Source organism: Typopeltis vanoorti, chromosome 15, assembly GCF_054136105.1.
Source record: "Typopeltis vanoorti isolate ZY-2024b chromosome 15, IOZ_Tvanoo_1.0, whole genome shotgun sequence".
Taxonomy (NCBI): Eukaryota; Metazoa; Arthropoda; class Arachnida; order Uropygi; family Thelyphonidae; genus Typopeltis; species Typopeltis vanoorti.
The window spans coordinates 86,262,317-86,286,646 of NC_143563.1; the positions used below are offsets into that span (position 1 = coordinate 86,262,317).

At 34.8% G+C, this 24,330-nt stretch overlaps 1 protein-coding gene across 7 annotated transcripts in view; it reads left to right on the plus strand.

Annotated features, from left to right (window-relative positions):
• The window catches only part of chb (CLIP-associating protein), a 723,643-nt gene that overhangs the window by 74,958 nt on the left and 624,355 nt on the right, over nt 1-24,330 (plus strand). For all 7 annotated transcript variants that reach the window (XM_090405359.1, XM_090405362.1, XM_090405366.1 and 4 more), the window contains exon 5: nt 9,315-9,374. In XM_090405359.1, the coding sequence (XP_090261485.1) occupies nt 9,315-9,374 (60 nt within the window). The remainder of the gene's footprint in view (nt 1-9,314; nt 9,375-24,330) is intronic.

A 24,330-nucleotide genomic window follows, 5' to 3' on the forward strand; every position in this document is an offset into this window, starting at 1 on the left:
TCATAAGTTGATTTATGATACATCAAAAAATAAAGAACTATTTTAGTTATATTTACTAAATTTTAGTAGAAAATTACAGTGATATAATCGGGTCCAGGATACAATTTCGGAATTTATTTCTTCGTTTCCGGGAAGATCTGAAGGGGCCCGAACAGAAGACGACATACGTTCATAATTATATGTACCATTCGTTGTTCATTTAAACTCTTATCTCATATTTTTTGACATCTTGTAGGCTCCTTTTCTTCTGCGCCGCCTGTGTATATTGGACACTTTGCCCACGCCACCAGCTGGGCCTGTGTAATTTAATGTTTTGACTAATTTCTCTCTTATTCCATATAAATTTATTCAGTTCACTTCCTACCATACCAGCTTTGTTGATTCTGTTGTCTATTTTCATATTTAATTTACCATCTTCACTAAAAATTGTGCCTATGTAGCCGAAATGTTTAACTTGTTCTGTAGGTTCTCCATTCATGATGTAGTTTATTTTCAGTGTTTCTGCCTCTTTTCATTGTCTTTTCTCTTGTTATTCCTGACCTTCATACCATATCTATTACAACAGTTATTCAGTTTACTCAGGGAATCTTGCAGACTTGTACTGGATTTATTTAAAAGTATAACATCTGCATAAAGTAAAGAGCTGATATTAACATCTCCAATTTTGATATCAGGTTTAATATAACTTTATTTCTTAATGTGATCCATGTAGATAATGAATAACAGAGGAGATAATGTACATCCTTGTCTGACACCGGATTTAACATCAAACTATCTTCCTGTACTCCTTTCAATTCTAATTGCTGACTGACACTCAAATAAAGAACTGAGTACTGCTTGATATAATGTCCTATTGACACCATATAAGTGTACTGTTTTGAAAAGCTTTTCTCTTGGCACTTTGTCATATGCCTTTTTGCAGGTCTACAAAACTTAAATACAGATCTTCATTATATTCCCATGATTTCTCAAGTATTTCTTGTAAAATGAAAATCTGATCTTGACAGTCTCTATTTGGCCTGAATCCTGCTTATTCTTCACCAAGCTTCCTCTCTACAATCATTCTCAACTGTTTCAGTATGCTTGCATAAATCTTACCAGGAACACTCAGTAGGGAAATTCCTCTGTAATTCTCACTTGTTTTATTTCCCTTTTGTATGGGTACTATGAGAACTCTACTCCAATCATCTGGAATTTGTTCCTCTGTAAAAGTCTTCTGAACTATGCAGTGCAAGACTTTTATACCTCCATACTTGAGCATTTCTGGTTGAATATAATCTACTGTTGCCTTTCCAAATTTCAGGCTCTTGATGGCTTTTTTATACTTCAAGTATGGATATATATTCCTGATTGCCTTTTACCACTGTGCTGTCACTGCTTGTTTTGATTAGCAATTTTTCGAAGTAATTACTCCATATATGAAGGATATCCTTTTCTGCAGTTTTCATGTCACCTTTATCATCTCTAATTCCTTTTTATAGCAATCTTTCCTCCATTTCTGAACTATTTCAACCGTTTCCAGAATATTTAGCCATCTTCATGATGTTTATTTTTCTGTGTTCTTGCCAGTCTTCCCATGGCTTTTGTTTAGCTAGTTTTACACATCGTTTAACTTTCTTACATTTGTCTCTGTATTCTCTAAGAGCACAAGCTGACTTATTTGCCAGGAACTTTTGATATGCTTTTTTCTTTTCCTTCATTGCCTCTTTAACTTCTGTGCCCACCATGGAGTTAAGATTTTTCTGTCCTTGCAGACAACCTCACCACATGCCTCTTTGGCTGAATCAATCAATGTTTTCTTCAGGATTTGCCACTGAATCTCCAAGGTTTGGTTCCTATTCTCAAACTCTTTCATTTTTTCTTCAATAATATTTGTATATTTTAGTCTGTACATCTTCACATCTGAGAGCTGCTCAACTTTTATTTGCTTTAAAACTTTCTTACATGTTCTTCTTTTCAAAGTGAAATTCAGTTTTATTCTTCTCAAGACTAAATGGTGATCACTTCTAATTTCAAATCCTCTGTATACTGTAGCGTCCTGCACCAGTGAGAAAACATCACTATCGACAATAACATAGTGAGACTTTTCTTATTCCTTCCTTCCTTCTCTCCATGTGAGCTTTGCTCTTTTCTCCAAAATTTCCCAAAATATTTTTGTATGACAATCATTTCCTATTCTGCTATTTAGATCCCTACTTTTCCTTTTTCACTGTGTCAGTTGCTTTTTCTAAAGCCTCAACAAATTCCTCCACTTCTACCTTAGTAGAACCTTCTGTGGGATCATACAAATAAATCTCATTGTCCAGTTCACCTACATTATACCTACATCACTCTACTTGATATCCTCCCTTCAAGAGGATTGGTCTCGTATTTAGTGTTGAATAGCTACTCCTATTTTATCTGATTGTTATTGTCTGAATATGACATTAATATAGCACTAGAGCCCTAGTGGTAAAATCTGAAGAAAATACTGAATAATTTAGCAAGATAACCATGTAATGTTATCTGCAAGAATAGAAAAAATTAAATTCCATGGTGGATTCAAGAAGCTACAGCCTGGAAAAGGACAACATTTGCCACTGAGAGAAAAGACAGAAAAATGTAAAAAAGCTATGTGTAAAAGTATCTAAATAAAAGCATAGGAAGATTTGGAGAAGAATATAGAAGATACTTATCCACTGGCAAAAAAAAAATGTTCTGGAAGCTGATGAAAAAGTTTAGAAAAATAGTAGAGTAATTTGAAAGTAATTGGCGATGATGGTGATGTTAAAACTGAAGACATTTTGTATTTGTGATTCACTTACTCCAGTATGCATCCTTGCAAAGGAAAAGAGAACTAATTGTCCGAAGTAAGATTTATGCAAGTGTGTTATTTATTTATTTATTTGTTTGAAAATATTATAATTTACAGTTAGGAATCTTTTTACATTTGTCCTTGCATGTTGAACTATTATTTGTTTCATCACGCTGTTGATATGTCGTGTCAGATTGAAGATTGTTGTTTAAAAAATATTTTAGATTCAACTTCATTTATCTGATATTTGTAATAATTTGAGTGGTATTTATTTAGTTAACAGAATTTGTTAAATGTACAAATAATATGGTTGTCATAAGAGATGTTTCACTAATGACAATATACTAGCAGCCAGTATTAAATTCTCATTTGCCATCCTGTTGGACGGTTGCACTAGCACAGTGAACAGATTCACAAGAGATTGACAGCTCTACTTGAAAATCTTCAAGTAGAGCTGTCAATTAGAGATCAGAGAATTTAACACAGAAAATACTATGATAAACATAGTAATAAACTTCAATGAAAAGCAACAGATATTTTGCATCATCAGTATGTAGAAACAACAAGCAATCCAAAGAATGTGAATCCTAGGAAATTACATCAATTTACCAATTAAAAACGTTTTTTCATATGCTAGAGAAATATTTATTTTTTAAAAAAAAAAAAATACTATTTTTGATATTTACGTAATATGAGAATCTCCGAAACTTTTGGCACAGAGACAATCATTCAAGTTCAGATCAGGTCAGTGCAAGAAGCTTCACAAATTTCTTTGAAAAGGCATTCATATTTAAAGCTGCTTCTGGAAAAGATGAGTGTTATTCCACAGGATACTGTGTTTAGTACTATGCTGTGCTATACCAGACCTTTTGAGTTTTCAGGTATTCAATGTAGTATTGATGATCATTCTTTATTCCACAGAACAGCTTGTCTGTTCAAAGTATGTCGAATTAAATTCACAAGGGATCTGGTAAATACCTGCTAAAGTAGAGGTGACAATTTCTTTTGTTGATGGTAATAGATGAGGAATTTTGTTATAGGAAAATGTGGGATTAATACTTCAAAATTCTACCAATAGGTTCAGAGATGCTCGAAATTTCTAGCATCTCTAAACCTATTGGTAGAATTTTTGCTTAAAAATTCATTTTCTCTGGTTGGATCCTATAATTGAGAGACGAATAGTGTAAATGGGCAATACTAGAAAGGAGAGACACTCATTATGAATTTTATTTCAACATTCAAAAAGAAAAGCTATTTTCTATTTCAAGGAAGCAATCAATATGATAAAAGAGTTATTTTTTATTCAGCAACAAGGGAAGTTATCACAATCTGAACTGGAAATTAGTGCAAAACAAGAACCCTATTTTCCTGAAACATTTCTTTTGTAAGAGATTCAGAAAATTATGGTTGCTAATCAAAGTTCTTACCAGAGGTAAGATAATATAGATGCTCATTGTGACAGAGTGGAAGAAGACATACATGCGAAATGAAGCAATAGTGCAGTGTCTTGTGAAAGTTAAAAAAGAATTAAATTTGGAGAAAAGATCTTATAAAGAACTCAACAAACAAGAGTTATTTCTGTATACACTTTTGCTGAGAAAAATAAGATAGCCTTGGTAGACTGATAGGTTAATAATATTCATTAATTTGTTAAACAGTATAAGTACTTATAAATACTCATCTGTGATTATACAAAAGAGATCTTAGTTATATTAGTTTCTATAGTTAAAAGGCCTTGGATCCAGAACGTGGCTGATGGAAGAGGAGATAGTTAGTGAGATAGAATGTTTAGATTATAGTGTGTTTAGGAGGGACAGAGAGAATAAAATGAGAGGAGGAGTGTTATTGATGATAGCTGATGAACTGCAGCCAAGGAGAATTGGAGTTGTATTGCAGGATAGTGAAAAGAGCTAATTTGAGGCTATTTGGTGTGAGATTGTGACTAGCAGAACAAAATTGTCTATAGCAGTTGTGTACTGCTATATATCCAGGTGATGGAATAGATGGTGGAGATAGAATGCATAAACAAATTGAAATGAGTGGAAGGAGGGTAATTATTATGGGGGATTTCAACTATGGTAGCATTGATTGGAAGGCAGAGAGGACGCATGTGAGGAAGGAATTGGATTTTATTCAATTATTAAGGGATAACTATCTGAGACAGCATGTAATAGAAAATACTAGGGGTTTGAGAGTGCTTGACCTGGTAATAGCATCTGAGAATTTGACTGTAACGAATATGATCATGTTGCCACCTATTGGTGAGAGTGATCATAAGGTCTTGACCTAGGAGGTGGCTAAAGGTGTGGAATTTTCGATTAAGACAGGGTATATGTGGAATTACGTGCTGGCAAGTATGACAAGCTTAGGAGATTGCTTGGTTCGGTACCATGGCATGTAAAACTGCAAGGGCTGGATGTCGATAGAGCATGGGAAGTGGTCAAGGAGCATTTACAGGTCATGACTGATTATATACCTTGGGTCCGAATAGCAAACAAGTAGAGGTTAAATTGATGAATAACATCATTAAGCTTGAGCTGCAAAAAAAGAAACAACTGTGGAGGGAATTTAAAGAGGAAGGTAACCTGAAGGCACACGAACCGTATAAAGCGCAGACCAGAAGGGTAACGAGTGTGGTAAGAAAAGCAAAAGCTGATTATGAAAGGAAACTAGCTATGCAAGCTAAAAAGAATCCCAAACAGTTCTTTAAATATGCCACAAGCAAAAATAAACTGTACACAGCATAATGATTTTAAGGAATGCCGATGGTAAGGAGGTTACTGAATTAGTCGATATAGTGGAATTACTGAGCGAGCACTTTGCAAGAGTATATCATCCAGGTGGTGACATTGAAAGAATGAAGGAACCATTAGTTTATATGGGAATTGTGATGAATGAAGTGGAGGTGAATAGTCTATTACAGAACCTTAATGTGAATATCTCTGGGATTGGATGGTATACCGACACGTGTCTTACGTGAAGCGGCTAAAGAATTATCAGTGCCCTTGACCATGTTGTTTAATCTGAGTTTCAGGTCTGGTTTAGTCCCGAAGGTGTGGAAAGGGGGGAAAATAGTTCCACTGCATAAAGGAGGATCCAAGACTACTGTTGCAAATTACCGACCGATCAGCATATCAGGAGTCATTGTCAAGGTCTTGGGAAAGTAGTCAAGGGAAAAATACAGGAATTGATTGATGAAAATGAGATACTGTATGGGGGGGACAGCATGGCTTTGTGAAGTAGATCATGCATCAGTAACTTGCTCAAGTTTTATAACACAGTGACGGCTCAACTGGATAAGGGGAATGGGTTTACAGTGATACTGCTGGACCTGGCTAAGGCCTTTGACAGGATACCACATGGAATTCTAATCTGTAAACTGCAACATATTGGAATGGATATAGGGTTGGTGGAGAGATATCAGAGAGTAGTTTATTCAGGAGTAGAATCCAAAAGACAGCCTGTGACTAGTGGTGTGCCGCAGGATTCTGTTCTTGGACCACTGCTGTTTAATTTGTTCATTAACGATATAGGGAAGGATGTAAGAGGAATGGTTCATTTGTTCGCTGATGTTGCAAAGTTGGGTAAGGCAATAGTGAATGCAGAAGGTGTCAAAATCTTGCAGGACGATTTGGGTAGATTGGAGTTCTGGGCTAAGGAGAATGAATGTCAATTTAATGTGACAAAATGTAAGGTTATGCATTTTGGGATGAAAAGATTAGCAGCAGTATACCACATTGGTGGAACTGTAATCCACGAGATTGATGAGGCCAGGGACTTGGGAGTGTTGGTGGATAGTGAAATGAAGTTTAGGGGGCACATAGCAAAAGTGGTTAAATCAGCTCATCAAATCACTTGGTTGCCGAGAAATACTTTGACGAGTAGAGACAAACAAGTTATTGTTCCTCTGTACCGAGCCTTGATAAGACCTCATCTCGACCACTGTGCCCAGATTTGGTCACCTAGGTTTCTTCTTGAAGGGGAGGAGGTGGAGAGGATCCAGCGGCGATTGACCAAGATGATAGCAGGTCTATGGAATGAACCTTATGAGAACAGGTTGAAGATTTGTGGGTTGCAGAAATTGGTTGATAGGTGGAAAAGGGAGATATGATTGAGACATTCAAATTGCTGAAGGGTTTCTATAGGATTAATTCAGAGGATATTTTTGAGATGGACTTGTGGTGGGAGAACTAGGGGACATCTATGGAAGCTGGGCAAGAGTGTGGTTAGCAAGGGTGTTAGAGCTGGGTTCTTTACTTTTAGAGTGGTAAATGAGTGGAATAAGCTGCCAGAGTCTGTTGTGGGTGCCATGACAGTGAATGAGTTCAAGGCAAGGTATGATAGATACTCTGAGAATGTCGAATAGTTGTGTGGACATGATGTTTAGGACCTCCCTCGATGAGTTTAAGGACTCCCTAGAGTCGCCCGTAATAATAATAATTTATTAATTTGAAAGTTCCTTTTGTATATACTTTATGGTTAGTTTTGTTACATATGCATAATTATTTGCTTGCTCTTGAGTCAACATTTTCTGGATTCTAACAGAATTGGGTTTCAAGTCATTGTGCTATTTGTATATGAACTCTTGTGATATTTCCTTTTCTCTTGGTATGAACATTGTAAATTTATATGTTAACATTAAATTGGTGCATTTGACAGAATTGCTTCAAGTGTGTATACATTTATTATTATTATTATTTACATGGGTAAATGATAAGAAGATATGAGGTTACCTCTGATATCTTCTTAATCTTCAGTTGGCAACCTTTTTTCAAGCTTTTCTTTACAAGCAACATTTGTATATATACATTAATAAAAAAATAAAATTTTTGACTGGCATAGACAAGAAAGAAAGAATTTTAATAAGTTGAGAGAACATTAGAAAAGAAAAATAGGTTTCATGTTAGAAAAAAAAGTACTTTTTTTTAATCTACCATGTTTCATACCATAGTACTAAAAAGATCTTTTTAATTAAAGATGAAGACTGGTGAACATCATGAGAGAAAATGTAATACCTTAAAAGGGCCTCTGAAATTAGAGACCAATGTCTAGTATATTCTTCTTCTTCTGCAGCTTGTCCCACTTAAATGGGTCGCTGTTTTTGGTGAAATTAGACTCATTAGATCATAGCTAGCAGTGAAGTTTTACAATTGAATGCTCTCCTGACGTCAACCCTTGCCATTTATCCGGTCTTGGGACCAGCACCTATTGAGGCTAGCTTGCCCCCTTCGGCGGTTGCATAAGATGTAATGACATAGCAAAATAGGAAAGATTCACCCCTAGCCCTCGAATACTCTAATAGTATTGGGGTGGAAGGAGCAAGAAGAGAAGAATGAAGGGGAGGGACCAGTCTACAGATAATATAACAGATGTATATTACACGAAGGAAGACATGGTCCAGCATCTCACACACACACACACACACACACACACACACACACACACACACACACACACACACACACACACACACACGTATGTATATATATGTAAAAAAGAATTTAAATGATTCTATACTGAGAAAGAAAAGTTTAATGTTAAGATATGACTAGTTTCGTTGAAAATTCAACTTCTTCAGGTATCACAGGCAAAGAATTAAATAAAAAAATAACAGAAACATGAGAAAATACATTAACAGATCTATAAAACACACAAGTATATTTAAAAACAGGAATGCGTGCTTGAGTTCCAAATGAAGTTGACTACGTGCTTGAGCTGACACGAGTGCGCCAGTATTGGACAGTGGCAATGTATTCATCAGAAATATTGTAGCTAAGGCTGTTATTAATATGAGATGAATCAAGTGATATTTCTCTAGATTCAACTATTCTTCTTTCAAGTTCATCATATCATATTGGATGAAGGCTGCCAACATCTCGTAGACTGGCCACAAACTTCTAATATCTGTGTGTGTGTGTGTGTGTGTATGTGTGTATGTATATATATATATATATATATATATGTGCGGTATAGAGGCATTTAAATTCTTTTTTACATTTTCTACCAAGTAAAATTATGAACAATAATAATATTGGTTATTTTAACTCCTAATCCCAAGTATGCAAACAATTAAGTTAGTGCCTGAAACAAAGTTCAAGTCTAAAGATATTACAACACCAGGGCAACTCATTGTAAAGGTGGTTAAAGCTCTGATCACTATCCTTAGTATTTTCCCATAATGTAAGGCACATCTCACTAGAAGATGTATACTTCAGTGCATTATGGGTGGAGTTACTACCCAGACCGGTTTCAACCTTTTTTGAGGTCTCCTCATTGAGTAGCTAGACCCTAAGAATAGTGATCAGCCACCTTTACGTGAGTTTCCCTGGTGTTGTAACATCTTTAGACTAGAACTTTGTTTCTGTTCTTATATATATATATATATATATATAAAAGGAGTAAATAACAAATTTATATATTTTTAAAGGATTTAAGTATTTAATAATTAATTCTTTTGTTTGAAAAATTTAAATTTTAACCATACAAAATAAGACTTGTTTTTTTTCTTGTGTTTCTGCAGGTTCGAGAGAGTGCAAGTAGACTTATGTTAAAACTCATGGACTTAGTGGCTTCCCCTCAGGTAATAGGTTGCAATAAGAATTATTGATTATGATTATAATTTTTGAGAAGGGTGGTGGATATAGGAAATGCCTGTTTAAAGAAATCTAAATTAAAGATCTAGAGTGATCTCAGAATATTGAGATACACAAATTAATACACATTCCAGTGATTCTCAAACTGGGTTCTGCAGATCCCTTGGATTCTGCCAACTCTCTTCAGAGGTTCCACAAAAATTATGTAGGAACAAATTGCAATAAAATGTTTTATATTGTGTTAAGCACAAACATATTTTGGAGATAAAAAAAAAAAAAAAAGCAGCTTTTATGAAACATTCAGTTGTTTCAACTCTGATTTATTGGCACAGCTTGATTATTGCTTCATTACTACCTTCTCATGTGAAAAATCATTGCTTGACAGCCACACCAACAGGTAGCACTTGTACATGGGTTATTTTTTAACTGGCAGTGTTGGTGGGAATTGTTTTGACTGTCAATGAAGAGCTGCGAGTGTGTCTTACAATAATTAGGCCAGATATTCGATAATCATGTAAGGAGGGACAGGCTCTCGTAGGAAATCTTATACGTTGGTTATACATGCTTACTAAGTAACTTGAGGAATTCACAACGTACATTAGAATATAAATTAAAATTTAATAAATATTTCGGCAACGTCACTTTGCCATCTTCACAGGATCTTAAAATAAAGACACGTGCATGCAGTCACTACATACAGTAAATGAGGAAGAAGCGAGGAAGCTATTGTTTTTCCTAAGAGTCCTGATGGTGCTCCCTAGTGGGCTATGTAGGTATTCTTGGCCGTTGGACTGAAGGTCTTCTGATGTATGTCTCCCAAATTTTGGGCAGTATCATGCAACCAAATTTGTTGACGTTTGGCATGTTTCTTAGGGCTGAGGCTGATTCCATGAAAAGTCTTTCAAATTTGAATTTGCTACGGTGTATTACTGTAGCTTTCTTCCACTGTATTCTGTGGCGTGTATCCAGAGCATGGTCTGCAAGACCAGAGTGGCTGTACTGGTGAAAACGGATGTAGTCCTTATGTTCTGATATTTGCTGTCCTGCCTGTTTGGTCAAAGTAGGACAGCTTACAGCTGCAAGGGACTGGTATACATCAGGTAGGTCTAGGGGAAGTGGTTGGTGTTTAGTGGAGCAGATAAGGGATGCCAATTTTTTATATGGTCTGTAACAAGAGGTCAAGTCATGTTTTATTAAGATTTTGGTAATTTTTTCTGAGGTGCCTCGGATGTAAGGAATGGTGATGGATTTAGAGTAATCCTTGTTGTGACGAGGGGAGGGGGTTGTGGTTTATTGGTTTCAATATTTTTTGGATTTTTTTTCGGGGGGGTAGCCATTGGCTGAGAAAGTGTTGAGGATGTGGTTTAGTTCAGTGGTTAGGGCATTGTCATTTGAACAGATTAGTTTAGCCCTGTTGTATAGTGTCTTAATAACTCCATATTATTGTGAGGGGGGGGGGATTGGTGGATGTATCTGCCTGTATGGGTGGGTTTTATATAAACTGAGAAAACCAAGGTTCCATCAGGGACAGGCTCATTCATTGTGCTGAAGATAATGTTTAAATTGATTTATTTTCAAATACTCCTTTATTTTGGATTTTAAATTTTTCGTAATTTTTTTTTTTGGAATAAATCTTAACATTTAAATTGACAGTTGACTTAGAATTAAATTGTAGAATCTGTTTGTATGGACATGTTTGTATAAACTGGGAATTCTTTGGTCACTGAAAAAAGTAATTTAGGGCCATAGTAAAAAGTCTGGGAATCACTGACATGTACATTTGATTTTCACTGTAGCAAATTCAGAAGGGATCAAAGAAATAGCTTGTTATAATGAGTCATCTTCAGTGTGTACGGTGTATGTCAAACATGAAACTATCTTCCTGTATTTTCACTCTTCAGGAGCTATTGCTATTACAAAGCTAATTAACATGTTTGCATCGAGGTGATTTGGAAATCTTTAACGACCAACCTTAATGTTCTGGTAGGTTGGTCGTTAGAGATTCTGGTAGAAAACACTTTGCCCTGCAGAATTTTATGTTTATCGTTGGACATATCATGGCGAGTTCTTCATTTGTAACCAGATTTGTTGAGGGGGGGGGTCAGGGGGGGATTATATTTAGCGCAAGTAATATCTAACTGCTTTTGCTTTTGGGTATTTGGGAACTCATGGGTATTGGTAAATACCCATGAGTTCTAAATGGAATGCATCTAATGATGGAACCTAAAAAGGCCAAGGAAGTGATTTGGAATGAGAAAGTGCAGATTCTAGATAAATATCAAGAATGGCTCACATAGGCTGCATGTTTGGTATCAGCGAAAGTGCAATATGATACATAAGGAAACAGATTAGAGACAGTGCAAATTGGTGGAAATCGTATTGCTAAGTATGCAGTTTATGTATGTGATAAAGTGATGTTAAAAATGGAGAATGCACTGTTCATTTGGATCGAAGACCAGTACAAAAAAAACTTTTCTGTGAATATTGATCTGGTTTCCACTAAGGCCCTTGTTCTTTATAACAGATTTAAGCAGCAATCCCCTTGTACCAGCAGCACTGCAGAAGTCACTTTCACTTTGTCAGCGAAGACTGGTTCCAGAAATTCAAGAGACATTATTTTCTCCGTAATGTAAAGATTACAGGAGAGTCTGCTTCAGTTAATCATCATGAAGCTGCTAAGGCTTACCTTGTGCAACTCAAGAAGCTTATCAAGGAGAAGGGACATAATCCCGAACAGGCTTTTCACTGTTGATGAGGCCGTATTATTCTACATGAAATGCAGAACGCAAAAGCTTGGACAACAAGCCCTTTCCTGAACTGGTTCCACGTCTGGTGCTTCCGAAGCCAATCCTGGAGGAAGAGGGGCTTCTTTTTCATATCCTCCTCTTAGTGGACAATGCCCTAGGACAGTGTTTCTCGAACTTCAGATATCTGCGTATCCCTTCTTAAATTTTCATTATTATCAAGTACCCCCTAATTAATTAATTAACAAATAAATTCATTAATTAAAAAATAAATTCATTAATTAAAAAAATTCATTAAAAATAAATTAATTTAACATTAATTAAAATTAAGTATCTATTTTATTTGAATTTATAAGTTCATGTAAACAAAAAATGATTTATTTTTAAATTTTGGTTCTCTAGAGATGTCAGATACACACTCTTATCAATTTCATTTGATCGAGATGCAATATCAACGTTTTCTTGTTGCTTACAGCTACTTGTATTTGCTATGTTGCTCTCTTTTGGGGGTTTTATAAATCCAATCTTTAACCAATGATCCATACATAAGAATTTGAAAGCTAAAAAAATACTGTATTTATTCGAATATAACTAACTTTTTTCCCAAAATTAAAGCTAAAAATCGTGTTGTGAGATGTGTGCAGGAATTTTCGGAAACTAAAGTTTTCAGAAAAAAACTGAAAATGGTGCAACTTATCAAGAAGCTCCTACCCACTATCACTACTTTTGGCATCGAGAACAGTTTCTTTGTGTGCATTGTCAAAGTCATCTATCCAAATAGTGTCATCTTCTTTCTCATTATTTCGAGCAAAAATTACCAGTAATTTACAAGACTTGAGATACATAGAGCAGCGAAGAACTGCATGATTGATGCGGTATTAACAAAAGATCACGCGAACCAAAGACAAATTAGCATTTCAACAGTTTATTTGAAATGCTAATTCCCTTCAACCGAATTCCATAAAATCTGAAATATATTCACTATATATTTCTTAGGTTTAACACGTTAACGACAGGGGTGGTGTTAAGCAAAACCATATGTTCCACCAGCAACATATGGTTTTGCTTGGTCTATACAGCAATTTCTGTTGGAGAGGGGATGTGATTCATTAGTTAGTGCCGTTTTATCCTGGTTGTCTCTAATTGCACTGTTTGTTGAAAAATATCATGACTCCTTTAATTATGCATAACCGAAAATTGCCACGTACCACCGGGGATATGTGTACCACACTTTGAGAAACACTTTTGGGCATCAAAGTGATGCACAAGATGTAGAGATGGTCTTTCTACCCCTCTAACACTACTTTCCTTATCCTGCTGCTTCACCAATGCATTGAAGGCTAACTACAAGATGTGTATTTGACTGAATTATTGAGGCCTTGTACAGCAACGACAACCTCAATTATTAAAAGAACATGCAAGACCACAGTAATAACTTTTAATTAATAAAGGTACAGATATTTCATACTAAAACTAATAGTATATCTTCAGTGTCACACAAACAGTTATAGGAATGGAATACAAGTAACGAACATTCAGTGGATCACCTATTAAAATACAATTGTTGCTGCGTGCTAGGAAATTATAAAAAATAATAATTAATCTTTAAGATAATTAGTTTTTATTGATTACATAAAATAAGTCTCCCAGATCTTTGAGAGAGAGAGACAATCATTTAGATTTAAATTTGGTCGGTGTGAAATAGCTTCACAACTTTCTTTAAAAAGAGGTTCATATTTGAACCTGCATCTATGGAGGAGAATAGCTTTATCCCACTGGATATTATGAGTAGTGTTAATACTTTGTTGTGCTAGATCAGACTTCTGAGGTTTGTTGTATTCAATATAATATTGATGTTCCTTAATTCTTTTTTCCACAGGCGTTTACCAAATATCATGTGAATGTGATGTTTCTTATTTTGGACAAACTAGCCGTTCTAGTAATTTAATAAGCAAAGCCTTTACAAAGAAAACTGAATAAATTTATATGGAGTAAAAAAATTGGCTAGAATGCTAACCTAGTAGTTTACAAGCAGTATTCTAACTGATTTTAACAACTCAATTTTAATAACCCACCTCCCAAATACAAACTTGGGAATTATGTTAGAAATAACAAAAATTGAAAAAGAACCTAGGAGCGAAGACAATGCCACTCTTGATAGAATTATTAAAAATTAAAATATTAGGAAAGAACTTCACATTCTTAGCAAGAATGTGAGCAGAGATAACCTAAGGTGATATGATCACTTAAACAGAATGCAAGAAGAAAGATTAGCAAAAAAAGGTGGCTGATGCCAGAATGATTGGAAAAAAGACCCAGAGTTAGATTAAGATTGGTTGTTGTAGTAGTTAGAATCACCTTAGAAGAACTGTGAGATCTGACAATGTTGGAGTCCTAAAAAAAAAAACTGATTAATATGGAAGAAAATTACTGATATGAAGCTAGTAATGTGAACTCAATCGTGTAGTAATATAGTATCTTGTACATCCCTTAATGTATACATTCTTGATTTGATGGATAATTCCTGTGAATAATAGTACAAGAATGACAGAAAATACTTAGATGGACTACAATAAGGGGTATACATTTAATTTAGTTATTAAAAAACTATCAGAAATGAAATGCTAAAAGGCAGCTGGAATAGAGGTTTGATCTGAAAATTCCAAAATATGATATAATAAAAAAGTTTTACAATGGATATATTGCATAATTTAGGTTTGTTTAGAATGTTTGACCCAGTATGATTGAGTAGAGCTCTCATCATACCAGTTTAAAAAAAAAAATAAATAAATAAAATTCAATATGAGAATTATAGAAGAATTACTTTACTGAATATTCGTATAGGAATATAGTGGTAATCATACCTATGTGGCAAAGAAAAATTGTAAAGATAACTAGTGGTCTTTACATCTCTTGTTTGGCCTAAATACAGCTTGATTTATGCCAAATATGGATTTCCAAGACTGGATTTTTAATTTCATTCAGATGTGTGGAAATATGAGTGATCTTTATTTAAGCTTCGTTTATCTAGAATAGAAAAGCTTTTCTACTTTATGTAAACCATAGATGAATATGGTTTGAATGATGGGTTTTTTTGTATTAACCCATTAACTTCCATGATTCCCATTTGGGGATCAGCAGTATTTTTTATGTTGGCACCACTAATTTTAAACTTTTTGAGTATTTTTAAGGTTATGTGTGTACATCAAAGTCTGCTCTCAATGTATGTAGTGAAAGTTTTTAGTTTGATTAAAAAATACGTGTAATAAATGATATTGATTCAAAGTTTTGCCAGTAAATGACGCTCTTTTTTCATATATGTCTATTCGATAATTGAAAATCTCATATTTTATGTCAAAATAAATCATTTTCCATTATGGAGGTTATGTGCATATGTGTTCTGAATAACATAGTACAAAAATTGAGCACGTTTCAAATTTCATTACTTGATAAGCTGAAAAATATGATCCCCATTTAGGGCCTACGGCTAGTGTAATGTAAAATGATTTACCATTTCAACTTACATCAGATATTATCTTATGAATACCGAGATTGCGATTTTTTATTACTTCTATGACAATTATTACTCTTAAGAATATTTTTATAGTTATTCAATTTATTTTTCAGCATAATCATGAGTAGAAAAAAGTTTTTAACGCTAAGAGAACTTGAAGGATATTGGGACAATGAACATGCTTTGACAGATGAGTACCTCGATGGTACTATTGATATAGTGGAACTACCACCAGATAGAGTGGATGATGTTTCAGATTTGGAAGATATAGATGACAATATTCTTGAAGATACCGTTCCAAATGACGTTCCAAGTTCAATAGAAATTCATGGCGCAAGATGTAATGAAGAGAGTGTAGTTCCAAGAAATAAGAAACCTAAAAAGGGAAAACCCATATCAGATAGGAATCGAGAAAGAGCATCATTCAATATTTCTACTGATGGTGAAGAAGAATGCAAGCAATGTAAAATAAACATGATAGGAAGAGTAAAAGATAAAACTCCAGTAGAAATTTTTGAAATGTTCTTTACAGATAATCCAGTACACCGTATTGTACAACATAGTATATCTTATTGAAAGTTTATTTTTCACTTGGTTAGAGTATAATAAATTTAGTTTAATCCTTTATCCAAGTGTGAGCAAACAAAGTTTGCACCTGAAAGTATCTTCAGGACTGGGGTAAGGTGGTACAACACCAGGGCACTCCTTGCAAAGGTGGAGCAAAGGCGCAAACTTTGTTTGCTCACACTTGGATAAAGGATTAAACTAAATTTATTATACTCTAACCAAGTGAAAAATAAACTTTCAACATCTTTCTCTAAATCCAGAGTAATTTATTAAAAAAAAAAAAGGGTGGCACACCATTTGGCAACTCCTATAGGTAAAGATGACCTGCTAATGCTTCTGCCTGGTATCTCCACTTGGGCCTGGCTCCCAACTGAAGAGACCTCAATAAAGGTCGAAACTAGTTTGGGTTGTGGCCCTTCCCTTAATGCATAACATTAGACATATCTGCAAGGAGATGTGTTTTGCATTATGAGAGATACTGAGATAAGAGTGTTGGTAGCTTGCTCCACCTTTGCAAGGAGTGTTCTGGTGGTGTACCACCTTACCCCAGTCCTGAAGATACTTTCAGGCGCAAACTTTGTTTGCTCACACTTGGATAAAGGATTAAACTAAATTTATTATAGTATATCTTATGCAGCTCAAATAATTATCGCCAATTTACGTTCTAGGCAGACTGCTTCAAGAAATTCTTGAGAATATTATTTTTAACTGGATATCACTCTCTACCCCAAGAGCAGATGTATTGGTCAGAAGAAGAACGCATAAATATAGGAATAGTACAAAAATGTATGCCAAAAATCGGTACATTGAAATAAAGCGAAACCTGCATTTTAGTGACAATACAGATATACCAATATTAAATGGAAATAGGGACAAATTATTCAAAATTCACCAATTGTTGATGAGCTGAATAAGAATTTCATGCAATTTGGAGTATTTTACCATAATATTAGTATTGATGAACAAATGGTGCATTATTATGGTCACCATTATCTAAAGCAGTTTATTAGGGACAAGCCCATTCATTTCGGTTTCAAGCAATGGGCTAGGTTTTGCACGGAGACTGGGTATTGCTATAACGCGGAAATCTATGAAAGCAAACTAAGTAATTCTGAAACAGATATGAATGGGTTAGGTATGACGATAATATTGAATAAGGTGGCAACTATAGACAAACCAGAAGAACGTTGCTTTTACTTCGATAACTTTTTCACAAGTTTTTGACGACAGGAACAGAGATATAATAAGACAAATAAATGCCCAATAAAAACGGATGGGGAAATGAAAAAAGAATTCAGTGGGTCTTTTGATTATAGGTTTGACAAAAGAAATGAAATATTTGGTCTTGTTTGGAAAGATAACAACAGTGTTAAAATTTTATCAAATCATTTGAAAGTTCTACCATTTGGACAAGTGTCAAGATGGTCTAGAGCTGAGAAGAAACAAGTGATAATTCTGCAGCCTAGTGCTATTGCAAATTACAATAAGTACATGGGTGGTGTTGATAAGCTTGACTGGAATATACAAAAGTATTGAATAAAAATTAGAGGCAAGAAATGGTATTTTCCAATTTTCACTAATGCAGTGGATATGGATACTATACTCAATGCTTATCTCATATACTGCAGTGCTAATGGAAAAATACCACTATTGGATTTCAGAAGAATGGTTGCGAAGTCCTGCTTGAATAAACACTCTCAATCTGATCCCCAAAATAGTGGGAGGCCATCCTACAGTGTGAATTCCCAGAAGCGTTTACCAGAAGACGTGAGAAAAATTCCTGTAGGGCGTTATTTAGAGAGAACATTAGATGGAAAACAAAGGAAATGTGCGGTCTGTAAGAAAAATATTAGGAATCAACATGTAAAGTGTGATGTCGGGTTACACGTAGACTGTGTTGTTCAGTGGCATTTATAAAATAATGATATAATTAATTACATGTCATGTACCGTGATTCCCAAATGGAGATTTTTTTTTTTAAATAAATAAAAATAATATTTTTACTTTCTATATTATAAAATTAGATATCTCATGTTTGTTTACATGCAAAAAACATTACTTCATTCAAGAAAATAATTAAAAAAAAAAAATCTGGCAGGAAATGGGCTAATTAGTTTGGATTTCTACATTTAGTTAAGCTTTTATGAAATTGAAAAGATTTGTACTTTCTTTTCACAGTGTCAGAGTATTGATGTAGGAACCATGTACTGAAAATAATATATGGGAATATATAACAAAGATCTGTATTTAAGTTTTGTAGATCTTGAAAAGACATGTCACAAGGTGCCAAGAGAGTAGCTATTTCAAATGCTACAGTTATATGGTGTTAATGGGGCATTATATCAAGCAATACTTAGTCTTTATTTGAGTTATAAGTCAGCAGTTAGAATTGAAGGAAGTATAGGAAGATGGTTTAATGTTAAATCTGGTGTCAGACAAAGATGTACATTATCCCCCTCTCTTATTCATTATCTATATGGATCACATTATGAAGGAAAGTGGTATTAAACCTGATATCAAAATTGGAGGTGTTAATTTCAGCTCTTTGCTTTATGCAGATGATGTTATACTTCTAAATAAATCTGCTACAAGTCTGCAAGATTCCCTGACTAAATTGAATAACTGTTGTAATAGATATGGTATGAAGGTCAGCATTAAAAAGACAAAGATAATGAAAATAGGAAGAAACATTCAAAATATCAACTGCATTGTGAATGGAGAACTTATACAACAAGTAAAACATTTCAGTTACTTATGTATGATTTTTAGTGAAGATGGTAAATTAAATATGGAAATAGACAACAGAATCAACAAAGCTGGTATGGTAGGAAGTCAACTGAATAAATTTATATGGAACAAGAGAGAAATTATCCAAAACCCTAAATTAGCTGTATTCAAGACAGTATTCAAACCAATTTTAACTTATGGATCTGAGAGCTGGATCAAAAGTAAAACACTTGACCAAAGACTAGATACTGCAGATATGAGAGTCCTGAGAAAGTTTAGGGGCATGAACAGATGACATCAATGGCAACATTATATTAAAAACAAGGATATTAGAAGAGAACTTGATATTGTCAGCATCCAGGAATGCATTAGCAGAGCTAGTCTCAGGTGGTATGGTCACTTAAGCAGAATGGGAGAGGAAAGATTAGCAAAACAAGTTTGGTCTTCCTCTGGATCTTTTTTCTGCCAGGTTGGCAGGAAAAAGACCCAGAGGAAGACCAAAATATAGATGGATTGATGCAGTAAAAAGTGCCTTAGAAAGGATGCAAAGGCCCCCCTTGGAAAAATAAATATTTCACAGCCCCCATCAGAAAAAAATCATAATACAGACATATATATTATTATAATATTTATTGTATTTATATTCAATACAAAACATACACAGTGAATATTGCAAAAATCAAATATTACATTTTTAGCATCTTGCATACACATTTGACATGGCACACACTTTGTCTTAAAACATTTTAAATTTGTTTTCATTATTTCAACCCCCCCCTCAACAAAACAAACAGCCCCCAAGGGGACTGCGGCCCACACTTTGGCAACTGCTGCCTTAGAAGACAGAAATATAAGAAGTGATAATATTGGAGTCTTGACATTTAACAAACTGATTTGGAGGAAATAGATAGGAAGTTAATAATGATGTAAATTTTTGATGTAGTACTATCATATCCTGTACCCCTTGAGGGTATATATCAGGAATTTGATAAGATTGACCTGGAGAAAACATAATTTTGATAAATCATCATCACGAACCATGGGTTCAATGCCTGTTGGTGTCCGATGCCTCCTTCCCTATCTTCTTCCACCTTTTTTTTGTCCAATGCACATTGTTACAGTTTCTGTAAACCAATTCCACATCAGTCCTTTATGTTGTCTATTCATTTTTTGTATAGTCTACCCCTCTTCTTCTTCTTACACCATCCATAATACCAAACATCAAATGTCTTTATCTTCTGGTCCTCACTCATTCTACAGATGTGTTCAAATAATTGCAGCTTCCGTTGTATAATCTACTGCATTAGATTCTCCTTTGGTTGTGTCTTCTGATAGAGCTCTTCATTTGTGATTTTCTGTACTACCCATGCTATTCTTAGAATCTTCCTATAACAAGTTCTTTCAAATGCCAAAATTCTTTTTCTTGATTCCTTATTTATTACCCACATTTCAGATCTGCACAGTACACCACTGAAGATACATGTTTCCAGTACTCTTAGTTTTGTTTGCAGACTGATTACTTTACTGTTTCAGATGTTATCCAGGGCCTTCAGATTTGTTTTTCCCTTTGCAATCCTGATCTTTATTTCTTTTTTACAGTCCAAATCATATGACATTTTACTTCTCAAATATGTGAATTGTTCTACATTTTCTATATCAATTCCATCCACTTTTGTTTCATGTTCTTCTCACCAAATGCAATTCTTTGTTTTTTCCAAGTTCATAAGTCCAAATCTCTTCCCTTCATCATTTAACAGTTTCAGTGCTTTTTGTAGTTCTCTTTCATCTTCTTGAATAATAACCATGCCATCTGAAAATCTCAGATTGTTAATTCTTATTCCGTGTACAGATATTCTTTTTGCATTTTCCTTCAGTTTGTCCATTGCTCTTTCTAAATGTGCAAAGAAAATGCTTGGTAATATTGGTCCCCCCCTCCCGTCTAGTACCTCTGCTTGTTCTAAACCATTTCTCCAAATCATCACCTATTCTAACTGCTGCAACTGCATTCTTATACACATCTTTTAATATAGCTATTAGTTTTCTATCAATTATATAGGATTCTAGCACTGCTAATGCCACTTTCTGGTCCATACTGTCAAATGCCTTCTGAAAATCAACAAAGTTAGAGGATGGTCTGGAATGTTCTCGGCCTAACGATGAAAAAACAAATTTATAATTTCAAAAAAAAAATTTTTTTTCAACATAATCTCCTTTAAGACATACATTTATTCCAGCAATACTCCAGTGCCATTATCCTGTCCCTGTAGTGGTTCTCAGTAAGATCTGCAAAATACCCCTCTACAGCTGCAATCATCTCTTGACTCGAAGAAAAACGCTGACCAGCGAGGAAGAGTCTGTTTTGGGAAGAGATAGAAGTCAGAAAGAACCAAATCTGGTGAATAGGGTGCATGTTCCAACAATTCATAGTGTAGATCCCTTAATTTTCCCATTGCCAAAACACCTTTATGGGCAGGTGCATTGTCCTAATGAAAGATGACTTTTTTCTTCTGCAAACTGGGTCTTTTCTCACAAATTTTTACATTCTATTCTCATTAAAAGATCGGAATAATATTCCCTGGTTATTGTTTTACCCTTTTCAAGATAATTAATAAACAAAATGCCTTTAGCATCCCCAAATGCCTATGCCATGTCCTTTCCTACTGATGGAACCGACTTTGTCTTTTTTGGAGCTGAACAACTGACTTCTGTTCACTGTTTTGACTGCTGTTTGGATTCTGGTGTGTAATGGCAAATCCAAGTCTCATTCATAGTAATAAATCGACGCACAAAATCAGTTTTAATCTTGTTAAAATGCTCTAAGCACTGTTCAGAGATTTTCATGCCAGTCCGTTTTTGATCTGCTGTGAGCAAGTGCAGCACGTTCTTTTGAAATGCCTATAGTCTCAGCAATTTCACGCACTTTGACTCACCTGTCATCCAATATTAGATTGTGCACTTGATCAATTATTTCTGTTGTTAATACACTTTTTGGACGTCCTTCACGTGGATCATCTTCAAGGCTGGTACGGCCATGTTTAAACTCAGCAGCCCATTTCTTAATTGTCGAAAACAAAGGAGAAGAGTGCCCATAAACTTTTATGAACTTCGAATGAATTTGTTTTGGCGTTAAACCTTCTTTTAGAAAGAATTTTATAACTGCACGATACTCAATTTTATCCATTTCAAAGGCTACAGATAACACTTTTGCTTCAGACAGCCGTATAAAACAAACTACTTGATAGAATGACTTGCAATTTCACATGGATGCTTATGACAGATGTACCAACTAGAAAAAAATTCTTGCTGATGGTGGCCATCTGTGGTCAAGGCCTAGAACTTTTCAGACCACCCTTGTATATGTTTTTGTTTTTTCTCCTCGCTTTCTCTGCTATTAACCACATTGTCAATCTGTTGAATTGTAGTTCTATCTTTCCTAAAACCTGTTTGCTCATCTGCAAGTTATACTTCCAATTGTGTTCTCAATCTTTCTGTCAATATCATCACCACCACCTTACCAAGATAACTTGTCAAAGCAATTATTCTACAATTTTTACATTCTAGCTTATTTCTTTACTTGTATAATGTCACTAATATCGATTTCGCCCATTCCTCTGGCATTCCATATCATATTAGGTGCATTTCTGTAACCATACTTTCGCCACCATATTTAATCATTTCTCCAGTGATATTATCATTACCAGGACTCTTGTTGCGTTTTAGCCATTGTATTGCTTTTTCTACCTCTCCTCTTATAATGTCCATATTATACTCGTTACCTGGTGGTGATATCTGCTTCAATTCTTCAGTTTCCCAATGCTATCTAAGTCTAATTTTTTCTTCATATAACTCATTACAGTATCTTATCTACTGCTGCAATTTTATCTTTATTCATTAATACCTTGCCATTTTCATCTTTAATTGTGGTCTGTTTCGGTTGCCACCTTCTATTAAGGTTTTAATCATTTTGTTTATCTCCCTAGTTTTGTGCTCTCCATAGTGCTGTTCTATATTATTGCATTTGGCTTCTAACCATTTCGTGTTATCCATTCGGACTGCTTTTTTCACCTAATTACTCTTTCTTCTGTATTGCTCCTCTATTTGTTCTGATGTACCCCTTATCTTCAACATTCCCTTCTCCTGTACATACTAACTTCAGTGTTTCTTGTCTAATCCATCTCTTCTTGATCTTCTCTTCTTCTGGTACTGTTTCTTTAGCTGCATCTTCTATTGCCTTCATTACTACTTTCACTTTTAGATTAGATTTTTTTCTTTGTCCACACTTTTAAGTTTCTCTTCTAACACTGTTGTGTACCTTTTGGCTATTTCTGCTTTGCATATTCTTGCTGTATCTCTTGGTTTCTGATGATGGAGTTTATATTTTCTTTTTAATTTCAACTTGATGTTTTCAATCGCTAAACTATGATCAAATGATTCCCATCATTTGATCGGCATGTCTATTTTCGACACTCCTTTTTCTGATCTTGTGTTACAGATCATCATCTTGTGGTCCACTTCAATTTCTAACATTTTTTCATTCGTTCATTTCTTTCTCCAAAACCATATTTTCCCATGATGCTTTTCCAACCATCATTATCTATTCTGACTTTGGCATTCCAATCTCCTTCAACAATTAGTACATCTTGCTTTGGTATTGCTTATATTGTCTCTGTCAGGTCTTTGTAAAATAAGTCAGTATCCTCATCTGTGCTGTCAGATGTGGGTGCATATATCTGGACTGTTGATATGTTAAATGGTTTTGCTTGACTCGCTACTGTGATTCGTTCATTGACTGTTTGTAGCCTAACAGTGCCTTTCTAGCTTTTTTGTTAAGAAGGAAACCAACTCCTGCTTCGTGCTTGGTGTCATGCTCTGACCTTATGACTTCGCATTCTTTATCTCTCCTGATGATGTCCATCGCATCTCTGCCAGTCCTAGTATATCATGCCGATATCTCTTCATTTCCTCGTGAAGCAATACTAGTTTTCCTGACATCCAAAGTGTCCATACATTCCATGTTCCTACTGATAATAGACCTTTTAGTTTCTGTTTCCTTTTGGTATCCCACTTTTCGATCCAATCCTGATCGTTCAATTTGTAACTTGGACTTCTGGCATGTTTTAACTATTGATCGTATAGGTATCGGATAACAATCGTGTTTTTTTTCTTTACTGTCAGAGCATCAACACTCATCTGACCGATCCTCCTCCTTCATCCAGGCTTGGGGGACTATCATGTAAGACTTATAAGGATCCCATGGTGGAGATAATTTTGAAAAATAATGTTTGTTTATATATTCATTAAAACTTAATTTTAAGGCCATTCTTCTATGCACTTGGAAATAAGCATCCCTCCATTCTGATATCTATCAAGTGATCTTATGAAGATTCCCTA